This window comes from Anthonomus grandis, chromosome 8, assembly GCF_022605725.1.
Source record: "Anthonomus grandis grandis chromosome 8, icAntGran1.3, whole genome shotgun sequence".
Taxonomy (NCBI): Eukaryota; Metazoa; Arthropoda; class Insecta; order Coleoptera; family Curculionidae; genus Anthonomus; species Anthonomus grandis.
Genome location: NC_065553.1, coordinates 21,526,074 through 21,546,118, shown reverse-complemented (window position 1 = coordinate 21,546,118; position 20,045 = coordinate 21,526,074). Strand labels below are relative to the sequence as shown.

Sequence of the window (20,045 nt, the reverse complement as noted above, 5' to 3'; positions counted from 1 at the left end):
GCAGACAACATATGTTTCCTATCATTACGGTCAATGTCATATGTTTTGCTTATTGTTTATTATTATAAGAAAATTACCTGCCAAGAGTAAACAAAATGTCAGGAGAAAAAGAATATATTGTTAAAAAAGTCTTATATACGGGTACCAAACCGATTGCATTTAAAGATGGCACAAAGGTAAGGGAGCTAATGAGATATTGTTAACATTCCAAAAGAATCCCAAAGAGTCCAAAAGATTGCTGTTTTCAGGCCTCTGTCTATTGTACTACAATTTTGTTAATTATTTTTGTAATACCTAAGTCCTATATTGATGCAGCATATAAGGCTTATCTAACAAATACCGAAAATTCTATACATCTTGATCCCAAGAAATTTTGGAATTTGGAGAACAAGAAAGAAGCACTCAATTCTCAAAATATTCATATTATTTATGAATTACATCATGTGGATGTATTATGCTTTCACTGAATCTCAGTGTATACTTTTTAATTTGTCAATACACACAGCATTTTTCCCAACTTCTGGAAACAAGCAAAAATTTGCCTTGTCTTTATGTGAAGAGAAAGACCAAGTCCTTTGAGACCTACAATAGAGCAATTTATTTCCCTAAATTATACATCTTATTTTACTTAATCAGCATGTTTTTTTTCTGTATAGGTCAACAGTCACTAATTTAACATAATTTCTGTGAGATACATATGAGGCTATAAATTGCAAATGTCAACTTCATGTAAATTCAAATTCTTTGTTAATGGACCAGCTCCTACTACATTAAAAGAAAATAACTATAAATTTTTTAAATGAAATAATGCATAATATTAAATATTTATAAATACTTAAACATTTATTATTATACTTACTAGCAACCTTTTTAAATTTGTTGAAATGTATTTTTCAATCCTTCCTAAGATATATTAAAAAAATATAGTTCTGTTGGGGATTGCTTTGCTACATATTCTAGATCAGCATTACTCAAAGTGTGCTCCGGTAGGGCTCTGCCAGCAGTCATAATGCATGTATGCAAAGTGGACCTGTATCTATCTTTTTTTGTATGATTCTTAATAAAAAATTCACATATAACTGCTTCTGCTTTTAGGTTAGAGTTTAGCGTTCCGTTAAAAATTTAGTTTTTTTAAAGGGTTCTGTCACGAAAAAAGTTTGAGTAACACTGTTCTAGATAAAAGACTATAAAATCCTGAATTTTCTCTATGGTATAAAACATGAAATAAGTCAACTTTAATTAACAGTTAATTAAACAACATAATATTTTATACAAAAATTAAATGCCAAGATACCTGCTGTGGTCTTCTAGTTTGGGAAGATGTAATAATAATGACAATTCTTCAATGGTAAGAATCCCTGTTATCCTATGTGTCTGAGCAAGCATTTTTGTACTTGTTCTAGAATATATACTTTACAATTGAGCAATAAAAATTTTTTAATACAAAAATATTATTGAGAATATTTAAAAGTACAAATTACAAAACCAAGAGGTTAATATGCCCTATTACAAATATGTTCAAGATGAAGGTTAAAATGGAAATCATGACTAAAAATAACTCTTAAATCTTTTAAAGAATGTACTCTCTCTATGGTATTTGACCAAGCAGTGAGTAGGGATAAATTATAATAATAATTAACTAAGTATAAAGGCTTTCATAATCACCTAGTAGAGCTTATTATTTTCTGCTTATTAAATAGACTGCAATTTGTGGAATTCAATAGGTTCTCTGTTGATGAAGAGTTTACCTTTAATGCTTGTATATATACTATAATAAGATCTTCTTTAAAGACTCCAGGTTTTATTCTAAGGTCAACAGAATGATTTTCTAATACTTCAAGCAGAAAAATTTCATTTATCTCCCTAGACTCCTCTGGTTGTTGTGTTGTTAGAGTTATCCACATTGAGGTTGGTATAGAGGTGGCTAGAAGTGTGTAGGTACTTTGCCCTAGTAGAGTCCTACTTAAGATATGGAATTCAATTTTGAGGCTTTGCTGGGTGTGGTCTTGTTTAGTGTGCAGTAGGCTTTAGAGACCACTGCAGGCTGCTATTTGTTAGGGAGGGAATATTTACATTAACTTGTATTTTCATACTGATGATGGTAGAAATGATTCATAAAAAATACAAGAGTAGTAATGAGCCCTAGCATTATATTCAACAAGATTTAAAACTACCAACACTGACATATTGTTACTTTGTACTAAAACCTTTTTTTAGAAACTTTTGTTTTTTTACTGTATCCATGAAATTTTCTTCTTAGCTGTAATATTATTTTTTCTGTATTATTATATTTTTTGCTTTGTTTATAACTCAATGTTGAAAAACAATAAAGTATATTTGATTTGATTTGATGTAGATTAAACAAATCATTAGGAAACCATAATGAAGATGCATACAGCATACATTCTATAGAAAAAAATTGAAGTTAAAAGTTGGCTTAACTATAATATAATTATAGAACAGTTTTTAATTGAACTTATTTTTTTTCACTTTCAACTTTTATTTTTTAAGGATTACTCAAAAACTTTTTGAGACATTTTAATGCTACTTTGACTGAAAGGAACCTCTCAAGATTATTTTCATTTATTTATTTATTTATTTATGGGATGTCCCCATTCTAACAAAATTACAAAATAAATTATATCCTAACCCTAAATGTATATAATTATTCTGCCATCAACAAATATATTAATAAGATATTGTATAAGGAACTTAATCTATTAAATATCCAAATTTTCTATAAATCAATAATATATCTATTTTAAGTCAAAAGCCTGATTAAATCTATTTCCCAACATGTGGAGTCGATTAATTGGAGAAAATTTACCATAGTTTGTATGGGGATATTCAACCAGAAAAAGGGATGTCTCTCTAAGAACTCTGGTATTGCATCTAAAGTTTATCCGCGATAACAATTCAGGGCAATCAATAGCATTATTAATCAACTTGTGAAGAAATATCATATCACACCTAGTTCAATAGTCCTCAAGAGAAGTCATATTTAGCCTTGACTTAAGTTCCAATAAAGACTCATCTTGTACATTCAATCGCCAGGCACAAGTCCTGAGAAATTTATTTTGGACCTTATCAAGACTGTAAATATGGTTAGCATAATAAGGGGACCAGAGTATGGAAGAATAAGACATGACACTACGAATAAGTGTATGATATAAAACTCTGAAGGCAGCTACTGAAAAGTCTTGAGTATTTCTAGTTATAAAACCAAGAGTACGAAGGGCTTTACTAGACAAACTATCTATATGGGTATGAAAGTCAGGGAACTGTCAAACAACACCCCAAAATCTTTAATTAGCGATACTCTTTAAAGTATATTATCATTTATGTGGTAGTCAAATGGGACAATTTTTCTAGATTTAGTAAAAGAAATGATAAAACACTTATCCTTATTAAGATGTAAGCCATTAGAGACAGACCAATTATATAGAGAATCTATGTCTGATTGTATCATCAGGCAATCAGACAAGTTTAAAATATGTAAAAATAGCTTCAGGTCGTCTGCAAATAATAGGAATTTGCAAAATTTGATAATACTAAAAATATCGTTAATAAATAAATGAAAGAGTAGAGGCCCCAAATGTGACCCCTGAGGCACCCCTGAAGTAACCAAAATAGGAACTGAAAGTGAACCCCTTACATTAACAAATTGTATCCTTTTATGTAGGTAACTATTTAGCCAAGAAAGAAACCACTTAGGGAAACCATAGCATCTTAATTTAAAAATGAGCAATGAGTGGATGACTGTGTCTCATCATATATGAATGATTTTTTTGGATGTAATACTTACGTAGCTAGAGCAATTTTTGACCACCAAGACCCAGTGTCTATTGATATGTGTTTAAAATGTAATGTTGCTAATTTTATTAACTGTTCTGTCTCTGTATATATATATATATATATATATATATATATATATATAGTCTTTTAAAGTATGGTTATTCTCTTCTATGTTAATTTGAAATTGTGACGTACGTTTGTCTAAATTTGTGTGTAAAAAAGTTTTGTCATGATGTTTTAAGTTTTAGCCCCTTTAGAGAGAGAGTTTTTTGTTAAATTTTGACCCGTAGCACTGACGATGGCTATTTGTTAGCTGAAAGTGCTTTGCTATTAGTGGATGAAAAATATATACACGTTGTACAAATCTCTTTTCGCATTTTATTATTGTCTACTATTTCCTAGTTTCCAATTTATTTTAATTACATCAAATCTGGGGGACACTGGGTCTGGGTGGTCAAAAATGTTTCTTATAGTCTCTAGTTCTTGTATTATGTTCTCATATACAATGGTTTGGGATCAAATTTTAATGTTTCGTTGAAGATTTTATATACCTCATTACATTGGTTAAGTTAATATCTTTTACAATATTTTATAGATTTTGCTCGAGTTTCAGAATAAAGCTGGGTTTGAAAGTTAGTGGACCACAAGTAATCCCTATATTTATTAAATATCTTAGATTTTACACTATACAGTAGAGTCTCGATAACGTGAACTAATTAGGGATGACTGTGTTCATGTTTTCGAGGAGTTCATGTTACTGGATAAAGTTAATCGCATGACAAACTAACACGTATATGTACTTTGAATATATATTTTATTGGAAAATCAAACAAAAACATGTTATACAGTTAGTAATACATAGTTGAAAATGTATATGTATATGTTTATACATGGTATAAAGAAAAAAATATTTATTATATAGGTAAGTATATGTATGTAAGTAAGTACAATGTACATTATTTATATTTAATCCGTTGTTTTTAGAAAAAAGTTATCTAACTTTGTTTGACGGATACGTTGTTTGTTTGAAAGAATCACATTCTCGTAATTTGTGTAAAGACTGAATATCCTCGAAGTCGGCATTGTTTTGCTCCGCCCATTCTAGACCTCTGTTAAATATACGAACTGCCTCAACGTGAGTGACTTTATCCATATCTCAGGCTATGGATAAAGTCAACCTCTGGATCTTGATCCTGTTTGGTTTCTGAATCATTAAGACACTGCAGTACAATTCTCATCATGTTCAACGAAGTCATCTTTATTCCATTCTTCGATATCTCCACGTTCGAAGTCTTGCTCTGGATCAATTTCTTCTAATAAATTGAGGTTAGTCTCTACAATGCTATTCAGGCTTAGCAATTCTTGACGAAGAGTTGCCAAGGGTATTGTGTCTTCACGATCATCATTGCTTTGGCTTTCGAAAATATTTTTCCAACACTTTAATGGTTGCTGGTTCTAATTTATTCCATGCTCGTGATAAGTTTAAAATAGCATCCCTGAGGATGACAACATGGAGCGATAATGCAGTTTAGACAACCTAATAACGTTTTGGTCTATGGGTTGAATTAAGGGTGTCACATTGGGAGGCATATACATAACTTGAATTAGTCCATCATCAGATAAAAGTTCCTCTACTGGGGCATGACTGGGGCATTATCCAATAAAATAAGTGCTTTTTCTGGAAGACCTTGTTTCTTAAGAAACTTTCTCACCTAAAATTAAAACAAACCTTTAATTCTGAAATGTATAGCTATGGCAGGAAATTTACCTCAGGAACAAAAATTTCTTTGAACCATTCCCTAAAAATTCCGGCTGTCATCTATGCAGATTGTGAGTTTTTGTAGTGTACAGAAATGTAAGAGTTCTTAAAACTTCGTGGTTTTTTACCTTTCCCTATTATCAAAGGAGTCAATTTATGTAGTCCAGTCGCATTTGTACATGCTAGAAACGTTATTATTTCTTTGGCTGTTTTTCTTCCAGGGGCAGTTTTTTCTTCACTGGATACGTAAGTCTTTCCGGATAAAAGCTTCCAGTACAAGCCGGTTTCATCGGCGTTGTACACTTGGTTATTCTAAGTTTAGGTCCTTGATTTTTTCTTCAAGTTTACGTAAGAATGGTGAAACCAGCTCGGGCTGAGAAGATAGTTTTTCACCAGTTATTGTTAGGACGCGTTTGCCAAATCTTTTCTTGAACTTTTGCAACCACCCCGAGCTCGCAGAAAAAGTGGAATTTTGGTCGTACAGTTTTTCGTGAAAATATTTGGCTTTCTCTTTTAAAATTAAACCACTTATTGGTGCATTCCTCTCTCGTTGTCGCAAAAACCACTTATACAAAGCTTTTTCCATTAATGGATATTCAGAAGGTCTAAGAGATTTTCGTTTACCTGGTCCAGAAAAAGTCAAGGCAACTGTTGAAGTAATTTGGTCTTTTTTCTTCTTAATTGCACACACCGTGGATTTGGCTATTCCATACTTTTTTGCTAAAAAGTTAACTCCGCAACCTCTACTAACATTGGACAAGAGTTGGGTTTTTTATCCAGAGTTAAATAATTTACTTTCTTAGTAGACATCGTGCTTGTTTTGTATTGATCGGCGAACAAACACTGAATAGGACGCAAATTTCATATCTCTTCCAAATATGTACAAACAAGATATACAATTTGGCGGCGATATGCAAAAGCACTAAGTTAGTACTAAAGTTGCCGACAAAGGGAACATAGGAAATGCCGCTTAATGCCTACGGGTAAAACGGTAAAACGATATAAATATTTTTTTGTTCACGTTATAGAGGCGAGATATTTTTGGCGTTCACGTTTTAGAATAGGCTGAATACCAATTAGGCTGTTCACGTTTAGGGATGTTCACGTTATGGGACATTCACGTTATCGAGACTACTGTATATGCAAGTAAGAGTATAATTATTTGGACTTAAGAATGCTGAGCAACCGAATAATACATTAATCATTGACACTATGTGCAAAACTAATTTCATAGAGTTGCTTAAATTTTGATTTATTTCTAAAGAAATGTTATAGTCTTGTGAGTTTTTTTGCTTAAATACCCTGTTGTTGTTTTCTTTACATTGATTTTTAGTTTATTTAAATTTTACCACTTTAAAGAACTACACAATTACACAATATGCCATCGCTGGTCTCCACAGACTTCCTGAGACCTGACCAATATATTTGCAGTGTGTTATGAATTTTATCTGGTATACTCTTTGTATAGTTTGTCCAAGATACAGTAGTAGTAATAGCAGATAGTACAAATCAAATGCGATAAACTTTTGTATGAATTCTGTTATTCTGTGTTTAATAATAAATTCAATAATTTTTGATAAGACGCTTACCACTGTAATTGTCCTATAGTTCTTTAATATTTGTTCATCATCTGACCTTTGTATTGCAACTACTTTGCCAGTTTTTAGAACATCTGTAAAGATCTCTATTGTTGTCAGTGAGTTTTGTTAAAATTGGAGTTAGTATTTCTTGTAATGCAAAACTTTCTGAAGGAGTTACACAATTATAACTTGCTGCAGAATTTTTTTCAGATTTTTAATAGTTTCTCAGATTTTTGTGTCTGTACTGTCTTTTAGATGTATACAATTTTGAGTCTCACATTCATTAAATTGATAATTTTATGAAGAAATGGTACCAGCGGAATTAACAGAGTTAATGACTGATTGGATAACATCAGCAAAATATGAGATAAATTGGTTTACCATTGATTTTTGATCTGTTATGATAAGCCGATTAATCTCTAAACAGACTGTTTGTTGTTTTCTTAAATTTATTTAATAAATAATTAATCAATTTCATTGTTTCTTTGGATTGCTACCTCCTTGAGTCTAATTTATTTGGGAGAAAAGCATTTGCCAACCAGCTCATAATCTTTTCTAAGAAATCAACAAACTCTCTGTTGCAGCAAACTTTATCATTCATCCTTTTCAGGCAGTTGATTTTTTTCTTCTAAAGCTACTTCTTAAGAACCAGATTTTCTATTGTCTTTTACCACTTTTCCAGATATTTTTCCACTTTCAAACCAAACTCTGCAACCCAGAAGGCACTTTATTGGACGACTCCCGAAAAATGGGCAAGGGCGAACCTCTACACATCGTTTTAGGGAAGAAATTCAAGCTGGAAGTGTGGGAGGCCATTTTGCAAAAAATGGCCTTAAATGAAGTTGCACAGTTTAAAGTTGACAAAACTGTGAGTCTATAATCCATAACATTCAATGATTAATAATTGACTTTTTAGCTAATAATGCAATACCCATTTGTCTCAAAAACTCTAAGAGATATGCACAAACCAAAAGATGAGAGACATCACACTCACAATTGCGCCATGAGTCTTCAAACCGAAGGTGTAGGGTATGATGACTTAAACGATTTATTGAAGCATCCACAAGACTTGGAATTTACTATGGGTAAACATGAATTATGCTCAAATTAAATAGTTGACACTATTGACAATATTTTAGAGATAGTAAGTGTCCAACAACCAGATGAATATGAGAAGGAATCATGGCAAATGGACGAGAATGAACAGATCGACATGATCCCCAAACTGAAATTGCAAGGTAATCAAGAATACGGAAAGAAAAACTATGAAAAGGCAGCCGAGATGTATGCCAAAGCGATTGGAATGCTGGAGCAGCTAATGATCAAGTTAGTTCTTTTCAGTTGGCCCTAGTTTAGTTTTTGACGGAAACAATGTTTATAGGGAAAAACCGCACGACGTTGAGTGGAACGCCTTAAACACCCAAAAGTTACCACTTTTACTAAATTTTGCCCAATGTAAGCTGAACGAGAAAGATTTTTATCCGGTCATTACCCACTGTACAGAAGTTTTAAAATATGACAAAGGTTCTCACTTTTTATACACTATTTAAAGGAAAGAAAAAAACTTTTTTTGGGCGTTTTAGATAATGTGAAGGCATATTTTCGCAGAGCCAAGGCTCATGTTGCCGTATGGAACCCAAGAGAAGCCAGAGAAGACTTAGAGAAGGTCATGACTTTAGATCCCAGCCTGGTACCGTTCGCCAAGACAGAATTGTTAAAGTTAGAAGAGATGCAAAAGGTTAAGGACTTGCAAGATAAGGAGAAACTAAAGAATATGTTTAAGTAGTTTTTAGATTTTTTTTTAATGTGGCATTTATATATTATGTTCTTATATATTATATTAAAGTTATATGTGTTTGTTAATTTGTGTTTGTTTTTGGGTAAGAAAATTAAGTTTTGTTTGAAGGTATTGTTGCCGGGGAGTCCTAGTAATAAAAAGAGAAGCTTCTTGTTTAAAACACTACGTTTTGACTTTTTAGTCATCCACGGAACACTAGCAAGAATGAATTCTTCTGAATAACTGTTAATTTATATTACAACTCCTCATTGAGTGGAGTACTCTCTATTGTCGACTTGGGAGTTCCAATTGATCGCTTGCTATCGTTTGGAAAACACATTAATAGAATGATATCCAAGGATTTGTGAAACGTTGTACTGTTGATTTTATTTATCCTATATCTGTGAGACAAATATGTATATTGTTCCTTAATTAGGCAGACCTATTATTGAGCACGGCTCCTTTGTATAGAACCCCGCTTATACTTGTCACATTCATAGAATTGAACAGAGACAAAGAAAGTTTTTACCTTTTATGACTTAAATTTGAATTTATCCCTCTGAAGTATTTTCATTATGACTATGGAACTCTTCATGAGCGCTTATCTCTGCCTACTCTGAAGGCTAGAAGGATGACGTTGATTTAAAAATTTGAACTGATTTAAAAATGAGAACTCTCGAAATTCCTTTTGGAGATCATTAGACCGCTCCAGGGAAATGCAGCGTCTTTCGTGCGAAACAGTAGTAGCAAACATCTTTATGGAATGGTTCGAGGAACATGCAATAGATGCCTCCCATTGCAAACCCAAGCTCTGGCTTCGATATGTGGACGACACCTTCATCATCTGGGACAAAGAGGAAAAAGCACTTCAGGAGTTTCTGCTTCACCTCAACAGCTTCAGACCAACAATCAAGTTCACGATGGAGACAGAGAAGGACTCAGCTCTACGTTTCCTAGATGTCCTCGTTAAAAAGGTCGGTGGAAATCTACGAACTTCAGTTTATAGAAAACCAACACACACGGGCCAGTATCTTCACTATGAGTCCAACCATCCTGCAACCACCAAAGTAGGCATCATAAGATCCCTCTACAATAGAGCTCGAACCATCTGTAGAAACGACGAGGATCTCAAGACTGAAGTGGATACCATCTACAAAGACCTACAACAGAATGGATATCCAAAGAGGCTAATAAGTAGGACCATTCAAAGGACGCGTCCAAATCAAATCAGAGACGAGGCCACCACGACAACCAGACTTCTACCCATACCTTACATTAGGGGTACATCGGAACAAATCCGACGCATTGCCAGCAAGTACAATATTAGAACTGCCTTTAGATCTAGCACCACTATCAGAAGCGTGGTATCAAAGACCAAACCAGATGGCATGTTGGATACCAAAAATTGCGTCTACTGGATCCCATGTGAGTGCGGTGACTCATACATAGGTGAAACGAAGCGCCCCCTAGAAATCAGAGCGAAGGAACATCGCAGCTGGACCCAAAGAGGAGAGGTTTCCAAATCCGGAATAGCAGAGCACGCGTGGCATAATGGACACAATATCCACTGGTCAGAAGCCAAGATTCTGCATAAAGAACAGCACTGGCGGAAGAGGAAGTTCATAGAGGCAGCTTTCATTTCACAGAATCAGGGGATCTTCAGCCAGCCAAGCGTCGATATACCCAACATCTGGAAGCCTCTACTCTCAGGACAGTGTAGGATCTAGAGAGAGGCGTGTCCTCCCCCCCAACTCTTCTCACGGATGGCTTTCCTTTCCACATCGCTGCACACATCTAGTATATAAGCCTATAGAATAGTAATTTGCTGTCAGTTTACACTTGATAACGGTTGGAGATACTTACCAACCGAAACGTCGTGTTACATTAAATAAATAAGACAATGCAAGTCCGACAAGATGTTTTCACTGTCTACCACCTTCAAAAACGAACTATACGCAAATAACAAAATAGATAAACAGAGGACTAATAAAAAAAAGTCCCAATTTAACACTTTTTTAATCTGCTTACTGTAGTTTCGGAAAGAACAACACATTCCTTCTAATTTTAACCGCACGGTATACTAGAGTAATATTCAAATTTGGGGATTTATATAAAATTCAAATTTCCCACTATTCTTCTTCTCTAGCCTGTATCTATCCACTCCTGAATGTAGGCCTCTTCCAGTGCTTTCCATGTTTGTCTATCTAGGGCAGTTTGGAGCCAGTTTCTCCCTGCTATGCGTTGGATGTCGTCCCGCATTTCTTTTTGTGGCTCTTGGGCGCCATTGCATGATTTTGTTAGTCCATCTAGATGGGTCTTGCCTTGCAACGTGACCCGCCCATCTCCATTTTAGTTCGGCTACTCTTCTCATAACATCCGTTACCTTTGTCCTTCTTCGAATCTCATCGTTTCTAATGTGGTCTCTTAAGCTAGTTCCCAGCATGGCGCGCTCCATGGCTCTCTGGGTTGTTCTGAGTCTTTCTGCGCTCCTCTTTGTCAGTGTCATCGTCTCGAGTCCATACGTTGTAACGGGTAATATGCAAGCAAGTAAGATGCTTTGGGATTTTAAAATGTATCCTAGTCTTCCGAATGCTGCCCAGCTAAGTTTTGTTCTTCGGGATATTTCGGCTGTTTGGTTTTGTTTTCCCAGTCTGACAGCGTGGCCCAGGTATATGTATTCCTCGACGTTTTCGAGAGCGTGGCCTTCTATAGTTATTACTGTTTGTTCGTTGGTCATTGTTTTGGTTTTGTATAGATTCGTCTTGAGTCCGATTCGTTTTGATGTTTCTTGCAGTTCTTTCAACATATCTTTTAGCTCGTTGATGTCATCACTAATGACAACAATATCACCAGCAAATCGAAGGTGACTTATTCGAGCTCCATCTACGTTGATACCTTTATTTCCCCATGGCAGCTTTTTAAACGAGCTTTCCAGTGCCATCGTTAAGAGCTTAGGGGATATGGTATCTCCTTGGCGGACCCCCTTTTCTATCTTGATCTTATTTGTTGATGCTTCTTCGTTGATGGTCACTTGTAGTGTTGCGTTGTCGTAGATGTGTTTTATAAGTTTGGAGTATCTTGTGTCAATTCTTGCCTCGTCCATTGCGTGCAAGGCAGCCCAGGTCTCGACAGAATCGAACGCCTTCTCGTAATCGACGAACGCCATGTGCAGAGTTATGTTATACTCGGAGCATTTCTCTATTAGAGTACGGACGGTTTGTAGATGGTCATTTGTACTAAATTCCTTCCTGAATCCTGCTTGCTCGACTGGTTGATAGAAGTCAAGATTATTTGTCAGCCGGTTGGTCAAAACTCTTGTGAGAAGCTTGTACAAGTGAAATAAGACTGATCGGTTGATAAGTTGCAATATTGGTGTTGTCCCCTTTTTTGAAGATTAAAACAACCTCGGCATTTTGCCAAGATTCCGGTATTTTCTTTTCGCTAATACATTTGTTAAAAAGGAGACAAAGGGCATGCTCAAGCGCTGCTCCTCCCATTTTTATAATCTCAGCGGTAACGCGGTCTTCTCCAGGTGCTTTCCTATTTTTCATTTGTTTCAGGGCCTTTCTTAGTTCCCTTCTGGTATATCTTTGGATCCAACGTTCCGAATTTCTTGCCAGGCGATGTTTGGTTTAGGCAGGGTTGATGTATGCAAGTCCTTGTAGAAGTCTTGAATGGCATTTATTACACCTTGTCTATCTGTAACCGTCTCCCCATTTTTATTATTTATTTTAAAAAGTGTTTTCCTTCCTCCAGACATATTTGACCTGAGTACTTTCATGTTTGAGTTTTTTTCAATAGCTCTTTCTATTAGCTGATTATTATGAGATCTTAGGACTTTTTGACATTCTTTGTTTATTGTTTTACATATCTCCCTGTATTAATTTGAGTCTCTGGCAGTTCTTTTCCTTTGGTCTATTAGCTTCAGTGTGTTTGGGCTTAGTTTGGATGGTTTTTTTACTTTGTACTTACAGCAAATTTTCTTTGTTGCTACCTGGATACTGCTCGTTATGGTTGTTGATAGCTCGTCCAGTTCCATTTTCTTCAGGTAATTTAAGTTGTACAGTTTGGCTTCTAGAATAGTTTGGTATTCGTCTACCTTTGACATCAATGTTTCAGTGGTTGGATAGTTTGCTTTTTGAACCATCTTTTTCCTTTCAGCTTTAGTGTTGATTAGCAATCTTGTTCGGACCAATCGGTGGTCGCTGCCTGTATCGAAAGAGTTTAAGACAGACACATCTTGGCATATGTCTCGTCTGTTGGAAATTATATAGTCTATTTCGTATTTTATTTGTCCGTCCGGGCTTCTCCAAGTCCACTTTCTCTGGGGGGGGTTTTTTGTAAAAGCTGTTCAAACAGTATAGATTTTGATGTTGGAGGTATTCTAGTAGCATTTCTCCTCTGTCGTTTCGGTTTTCTATACTATATGGTGGATCGTCTTCGTTTTTCCGGCCGATTTTTGCGTTAAAATCTCCCATAATGATTTGAAACTTGGCGTTTTCCGACCTTTGAGCTGTCTCGATGTCTTCATAAAATTGTTCGACTTCTTGGTCTGGAGAGGAGCTTGTAGGGGCGTATACTTGGATTACTTGCATGGAGCATCTTTTATTAATCTTTAATATAATGTTGTATATTACTCTGTTTGAAGCAGCCTCCGTTTTAGTGCCTAGGTGTTTTAGTTTTTTGTTTATCATGATCGCCACTCCACCAATATGTGAGTTTGTGTCAGCGTTCTTCTGATATAATAGGTGTCCAGACGTAAGGGTGGTCACACTCTCTCCTTGACGTCTAGTTTCACTTAGGCCAATTATATTCCATTTAATATACTCTAGTTCGTTTTCCAGGATCTCAAGGTGTTCCTTTGATCTCATAGTGCGGGTGTTATACGTAGCAATTTTGATTTCGATCTTTGAAGCGGGGTTGATGTTTGGGTTTATTGAGTTTTTGCCTCCCCCAGAATCCATGAGGTGGCCTGACTTATCAGTGCGAGAGTTTTTCACTCTACTCGCCTGGGGTGTATCTTTTTTTGGGAACTCAACATTGGAAGGGTTTTGGCATTAAAAGGCCACGCTTGCCTAGCGGGTTGGCCAGTTTTGGTTTCAGCCGCCCACTTTGGGTCAGACGCTGTTTTGGGTCGCTCCTCTGGAGTCAGACACCCACACTTGTTTAATTTCCCTCCTTCCACCCATATCTGGAAGGCATTCCCCTATCCGCTACCTGGGGACGCGCCCTCTAGGGGTTACAGGTTCCCCCGAGGGATTCCCACTATTATGACGTCACAAGCCAATTTTCGCTTCCGGTTAGTATTACTCCTCGACAGTCAGAGAGCGCTCGCATAGGCGGTTCAATGTTCTATTGGCGTTTATAGAGCCTTCGTATCTAAACAGCATTATAATCTATAATTCTGTTTATTTATTATGTATCTGCAGGTTCAGAATTATTATTCTATGCTGCAAGTTTGTATGTGTTCCAAAATACCCCGAAATCTCCCTATCTTTGACAGATATATTAGAAGAAACCCAATTTTTACATAAACAATTTAGTTTCTATAAAAACAAATTTTCGTGATTTTTTAATGCGCCATCTAGGGCACATTAAGATACTTATTTCCAGAAACTTTTAATGACAACTATGACAATTGCGATTTTCTTCCCGAAGCGCCTGGACTAATACTTTTAAGAATATTCTTCGTCCATTATTGACTCAATTTGAAGAAAATAAAAAATTAGGTTTTTTTAAATTAAAAAAAAAGTGAGATATATATGGAAATGTCCTAAATGCGTCATCTAGCGGCGCATTAGGAAACTTACTTTCAGGCATTTCTGATCACCCCTATAACAATCAGGATTTTCTTCCTAAAATGCAGGGACTATAATACTTTTAGGAATATTCTTTCTTCATAATTTCAGTATGACACGTTCCATGATACGAGCTTTTTTTCATACTGGACCAAGTGCGCCGTCTAGCGAGTCCTTAAGAAAATTATTTCATACAAGACTGCAATGAAGGTTTGATAATCACAAAATTCTTTATTTATTTACATGTTATAGTCCCGGCGCACTAATAAAATTCTAATTAGAAAACTATCCAAAAAAATTCCTAAAATCTTAGTCTGTCTCACTCACAATGGTAAACTAAAGCCGGAAAAACTCAAATACGTCGGGTCTGTTTATAATTACTAACGAAAAGCGGAAAACATGGATACTTACAATTTTCGTAGAAATACTGTTTTTTCGATAGACTCGACAACACCGCAAATAAGGTCGCATGCGCGCCCTAGCGTAAACGTGTGTACTCAAAAATGTCAGCTGTCAATAATGTCACCGACTTATGGCTGACGCTTGACGTTTTTAGAGTTTTTATTGCGGAAAAAGTCCCAGTTTATTTTCACCGTTTTTCATTGTTGAACTATTAATTTTTCGTGGTGAAAATGTGATTTTTATTTTTTTAAGGAAAATCAAACTCTTCTGCGTGTTGGATCGTCTAAATATCGAAATATAGAGCGTAGAAAATTGGTCTTTAATTACGCACCAAAAACACCATGGGAAAGAAGTCGGTCCCATTACCAAAACACGAGTTTTTCCCATGTGAATAATACGAGAAAAGGGCAAAAAACACTTTTATTTCAGTGTGAATATATACATCAGTCGAAATGTCCCAAAAGTTAATAGCAGTTTGCATTATCTTCTTCCTTTTCTTGTGCTTACAGTTCAATGGTAAGTAGATCTGTATTGACAGATTCCATGTTATTATTTTCATCTTCTCAATTTGGTCATTAGACATGAATCTGTACATATTAATTTAAGAATTATTGCTAAATTAGACACTATGTACAAGAATTATTATTTTATGATACAATGGCCTTCACCTATCAAGTACCATTTTATAAATTGACCTGCCTCAAGGTTTTCTAAGAATTGGCAATTATGTAAATATTTTGATAAGGCATGTTATAATTTCCTCCATCAATAAACCAATCACAAATAAATGGTAAAATAGAATATTGGTGGCAGCAACTATAGAAAGTTAAATCCTGTCATATGGTAATAAAATACTTTTAAGAATTTATGTAAATAAATAAATAAATAAAAAGGCATTTATTTTATCCCCCGTGAAGGGCAGAGATGCTGTTAGCTTACCTAAGTAAATGGCTTTCTTGCCTAAATTTATGTGAATAAAAAACTTATAATACTCATATAGTTTACTGTAATATGCTTGTTAAACAATTTTACTTCAAGGGGTTACAAATCTATAAATTTATTATGGTGATGTCAGTGATATTGACAGTTTGAGTTTTAAAAATAATTTATCAATGAATATAGATAAATAATAATGCCTTTATATTAGTTTTTTGAAGGTAACAAAAAATACAACTTAAACTATCTCATGAATAATATTAACTTAAACTACAAAATTTAAGACCCTTGGCATCATGTTTAATGAAAGTATAAATTTTAATGAGTATATTTTACAGATTACACTGACAGGTCTGAAACCTTTTGGTTTTACATTGAGAAATTGTAGTGAGTTTCCATTTGAAGTAACAAAAGTTGTGTTTTGTTCTCTTGTCTGCTATATTATTTTATATAATATATAATATATAATATTCTATTCTATGCTATAATAAGGGACAATCTTGGCGCTGTGGTTGAGTGCAGTCCTAACTCTCCAGGTTTAACTCTAGGTCAGATTTATGCTTATTTGAATTTTTTTCAAAAAATAACAATACCTAATGATAGATTGGTTTATTTGGATCTGATCTTCACTAATAAAAGTAATCTTGTGGTAACAGAAGCAATCGACTACCTTTTTGATAAATCTCAGAACCACCAAGCGTACAACTTTCAATTAGATTTGTGTGGTGAATTCAAGCCAAATGTAGAGTATGTAGAATTTTATTATGATTTTAAGCTTGCAGATTATGATAGCATTAATAATTACTTGTCTGGAATTGACTGGACTACAATACTGAACACGACTGATATTAACATAGCTGTCTCTCAATTCTATCACATTTTAAACATGGCAATAGCCCTTTTTGTTCCTCTCAAAAGATCTAAGACATCTGATTTTCCCAAGTGGTTCTCAGGTGAACTTAAATATCTAGTTACACAGAAGAAGATTGCTCACAAGAATTACATCAGTACTCGTGATCAATCTGATTATGTCACTTTTTCTAATCTCATGGGGAGGTGCAAAACTTTAATGAATATTTGCTACTGTGATTATATTTCAAATTTAGACCAATTACTGTGTACTGACCCTAAAAGCTTTTGTTATCACCTCAACAGTAGGAAGGCAGTAAATAAAATTCCAAATTCAATGTATTATGGTGATAATGAATTTTCTGGTTGCGAACAGATAGTGGAGGGTTTTATTCTATTTATTTATTTATTTATTAATGGAATCCATTTACAAAAGTATTACATAGCATACCCATACAAATATATATATTCAGATACAAAACTATCTATAAATCAGTGAAAGGTGTAGATGAGTTAATTAATTAAACCCCTATGAAATAATATTCTTTAACTGCCCCTTAAAAGATGTTATCCTAGAGTCAAAAAAGTTTATCTGTCCTGACAGACCATTAGCACTTCGAGCCATTCGTGTAATTGGCTCATTAATGCCATAATTGGTGTGGTGGAATAGGACTGAAAATATTTCTGATTGTCTATTCAATCTGGAAGGCACCCTAAGTTTAAAAAGAGACAATAACTCGGGACAATCTATAGTAGCATTTAAAACCTTATGCATAAAACATAAGTCGAGTAATGTTCTTCGTGACTCTAATGTGGGTAAGTTCAGGTTATCCCTGACCCACTGATAGTAATACTCCTGTCTCCTGTAACCACATCTAAAAGCCGCCACCCTTAAAAATTTATTTTGAGTTTTTTCAATCTGCTCAATGTAGCAGTTATATGACGGGGATGTACAAATTAATAATCTTGTTGGAGAAATAGGTATAGTTGAATGTGGTGTGCCACAGGGTACAGTCCTGGAGCCACTTATATTTTTGATCTATATAGATAACCTTACAAGAATTTTACCTGAAATAAATTGTTTTATTATTTGTTACACTGATGATACTGTAATTCTAGTAAAAGCAAAATTATGGTCAGAAGTACAAAAGCTAGCTGAAAAATATTATATCACATTAATTAAACCTTGGATGAATCAGCATCTTCTAACTCTCAATAGTAATAAAACACACTTTATAAATTTCTCAATTTATAACAGTAATCATCAAAAAGAACCACTGGAACTAACAATACATGCTTATCAAAATTTTGTCCTTGTGATTCTTTAGTTTTGTACAAAAAATACCTCGGTATTTATGTTGATAGAAGTTTAAGATACAATATGCACATTGATTGCAGCTACAACTAAAAAGATAAGTCATCAATTTATAGATTTTAACTACGCGAATTTATGCCTCATGAGTTGTTGGAAGTGGTCTATCAGGCTCTGGTTGCATCCATTCTAAACTAAGGTATAAGAATTTGGGGTAGTGTGTGCAGAACAATGTTATCAAACCTGGTTATCACTCAAAAAAACATACTAAGTATTAAATAAAAAAATTAAAAAGATACCCAACAGTTAATTTGTTTTTGGAAAGTGGTGCTCTCACTGTAAGAGAACTTTACCTGAAGAGCACCCTTAACCTTATGAAGATTAAAAACATTTATAACATTCTATGCCAACTCCTTATTATTACTAGATCTGTCACAAGAGAACATATTTTTTTGACTAAGGTAGATTTTACAATTTGTCAGCGTCATGTTTCTTATGTGGACCAAATAATTTTTAATCTTATACTAAAGATTATAAGGCTAGTATATATTTATTGATAGAATAGCAGAATGAATTAATTTACATATTATTTTTACAAATTTAATCTAAGTTAATTTAACTTGGTTTTTATAATAAGCTCTCAAATTTGTTGTTAGATTATTATTGTATTCTGAAATGGTGTGTCCCGTCAAATCACTTGTAACTTAGGGCACAAACACTCACTTTTAAGTAATTACAATACAACTTAATTACAATACAGTACAATTTTAAGTAATATATTTTAATTTGAATGCTCTTAACTGAAATATAGAAACTGGGTCTGGTCTCCTCTGTATGATCAATACATTAATGCCTTAGAGAAAGTTCAGAATAAGTTTCTTAGATATTGTGGTTATAAAATGAACATTCCACATGCAAAGATAGATAAAAAATAAACTTTGGATAGATCTACAAACACTTTATAACAGACCAATTCAGTTTGATTCTGTATGCCACAGCATAGATCCTTTTAATATACATTTTCCACTTTTTCAAATAAATTGTCACACTATGAATTATGCCTGCAATAATCCATTTGATAGTGCCTTAAGGTTTTTAAATATGTATACAATATGATATACTAGATGCTTTAACTTAAGTTTAAATAAATTTTAAATTTTAATTTAATTAGAGTTTTAAATTTTTTTTGTAAATATTCCCATAATGTATCATATTTTAGAGTGCAACGAATAGGATAAATAATTAGGTTAGAAAATTGACAAAAAAAATATTACAACTCTATTTGGTTTCTGATATCTACTAGTCCTAAATTTTACTGGCTTTAATAAGGCTTTGTCAATAACTGTGTTTGGGACAAGCAACCTACTTTTTGAATTTGAATATTAATTTAGCAAGAAATGCATATTTTTCATCAAGATTGCTCATGGTTTAATATTTTACACAGATTGACCTGTTTAATGTTCTACATATAAAAACAAAATCACTGCAATGATAATGACGTTGTAGCCATCGAAATCTCTCTTTCTATACGAACCCCTCATTCAATTTTTTTTTTGACTGTAGGATAGACTGAAGTAATACACTTCATTGCATTAATAAACTACATATTATACTATATACTATAAATTATAAACTACCTAAATTAAAGTTATATAGTTTTTGTTTATCTATATAACTATATATAAGTTGTTATATTATAGGTATTTTCTGTTAAACGATGTTTGGTAAATAAATAAATAGATAATCCTTTACTGGGGTAAATAGGAGAACAGTAAAACTAAACCTGAAAGAAACAAGATTCAGAATTTAAAGAATACGATATTCATCTACTCATCCT

General features: G+C 33.9%; 2 protein-coding genes across 6 annotated transcripts in view; both read left to right on the top strand.

Moving 5' to 3' along the window:
* Window positions 1-21: 21 nt before the first annotated feature.
* On the top strand, window positions 22-8,997 carry LOC126739684 (AH receptor-interacting protein). Its single transcript, XM_050445478.1, has 6 exons — window positions 22-176; window positions 7,817-8,002; window positions 8,051-8,219; window positions 8,274-8,460; window positions 8,516-8,658; window positions 8,718-8,997. The coding sequence occupies exons 1-6, from the start codon at window positions 96-98 to the stop codon at window positions 8,918-8,920; spliced, it is 969 nt and encodes a 322-aa protein (XP_050301435.1). The 5' UTR covers window positions 22-95; the 3' UTR covers window positions 8,921-8,997.
* A 6,243-nt stretch (window positions 8,998-15,240) lies between these two features.
* The window catches only part of LOC126739674 (TGF-beta receptor type-1), a 51,412-nt gene continuing 46,607 nt past the window's right edge, over window positions 15,241-20,045 (top strand). For all 5 annotated transcript variants that reach the window (XM_050445454.1, XM_050445457.1, XM_050445459.1 and 2 more), the window contains exon 1: window positions 15,241-15,627. In XM_050445454.1, the coding sequence (XP_050301411.1) occupies window positions 15,564-15,627 (64 nt within the window). In that variant the 5' untranslated portion in view covers window positions 15,241-15,563. The remainder of the gene's footprint in view (window positions 15,628-20,045) is intronic.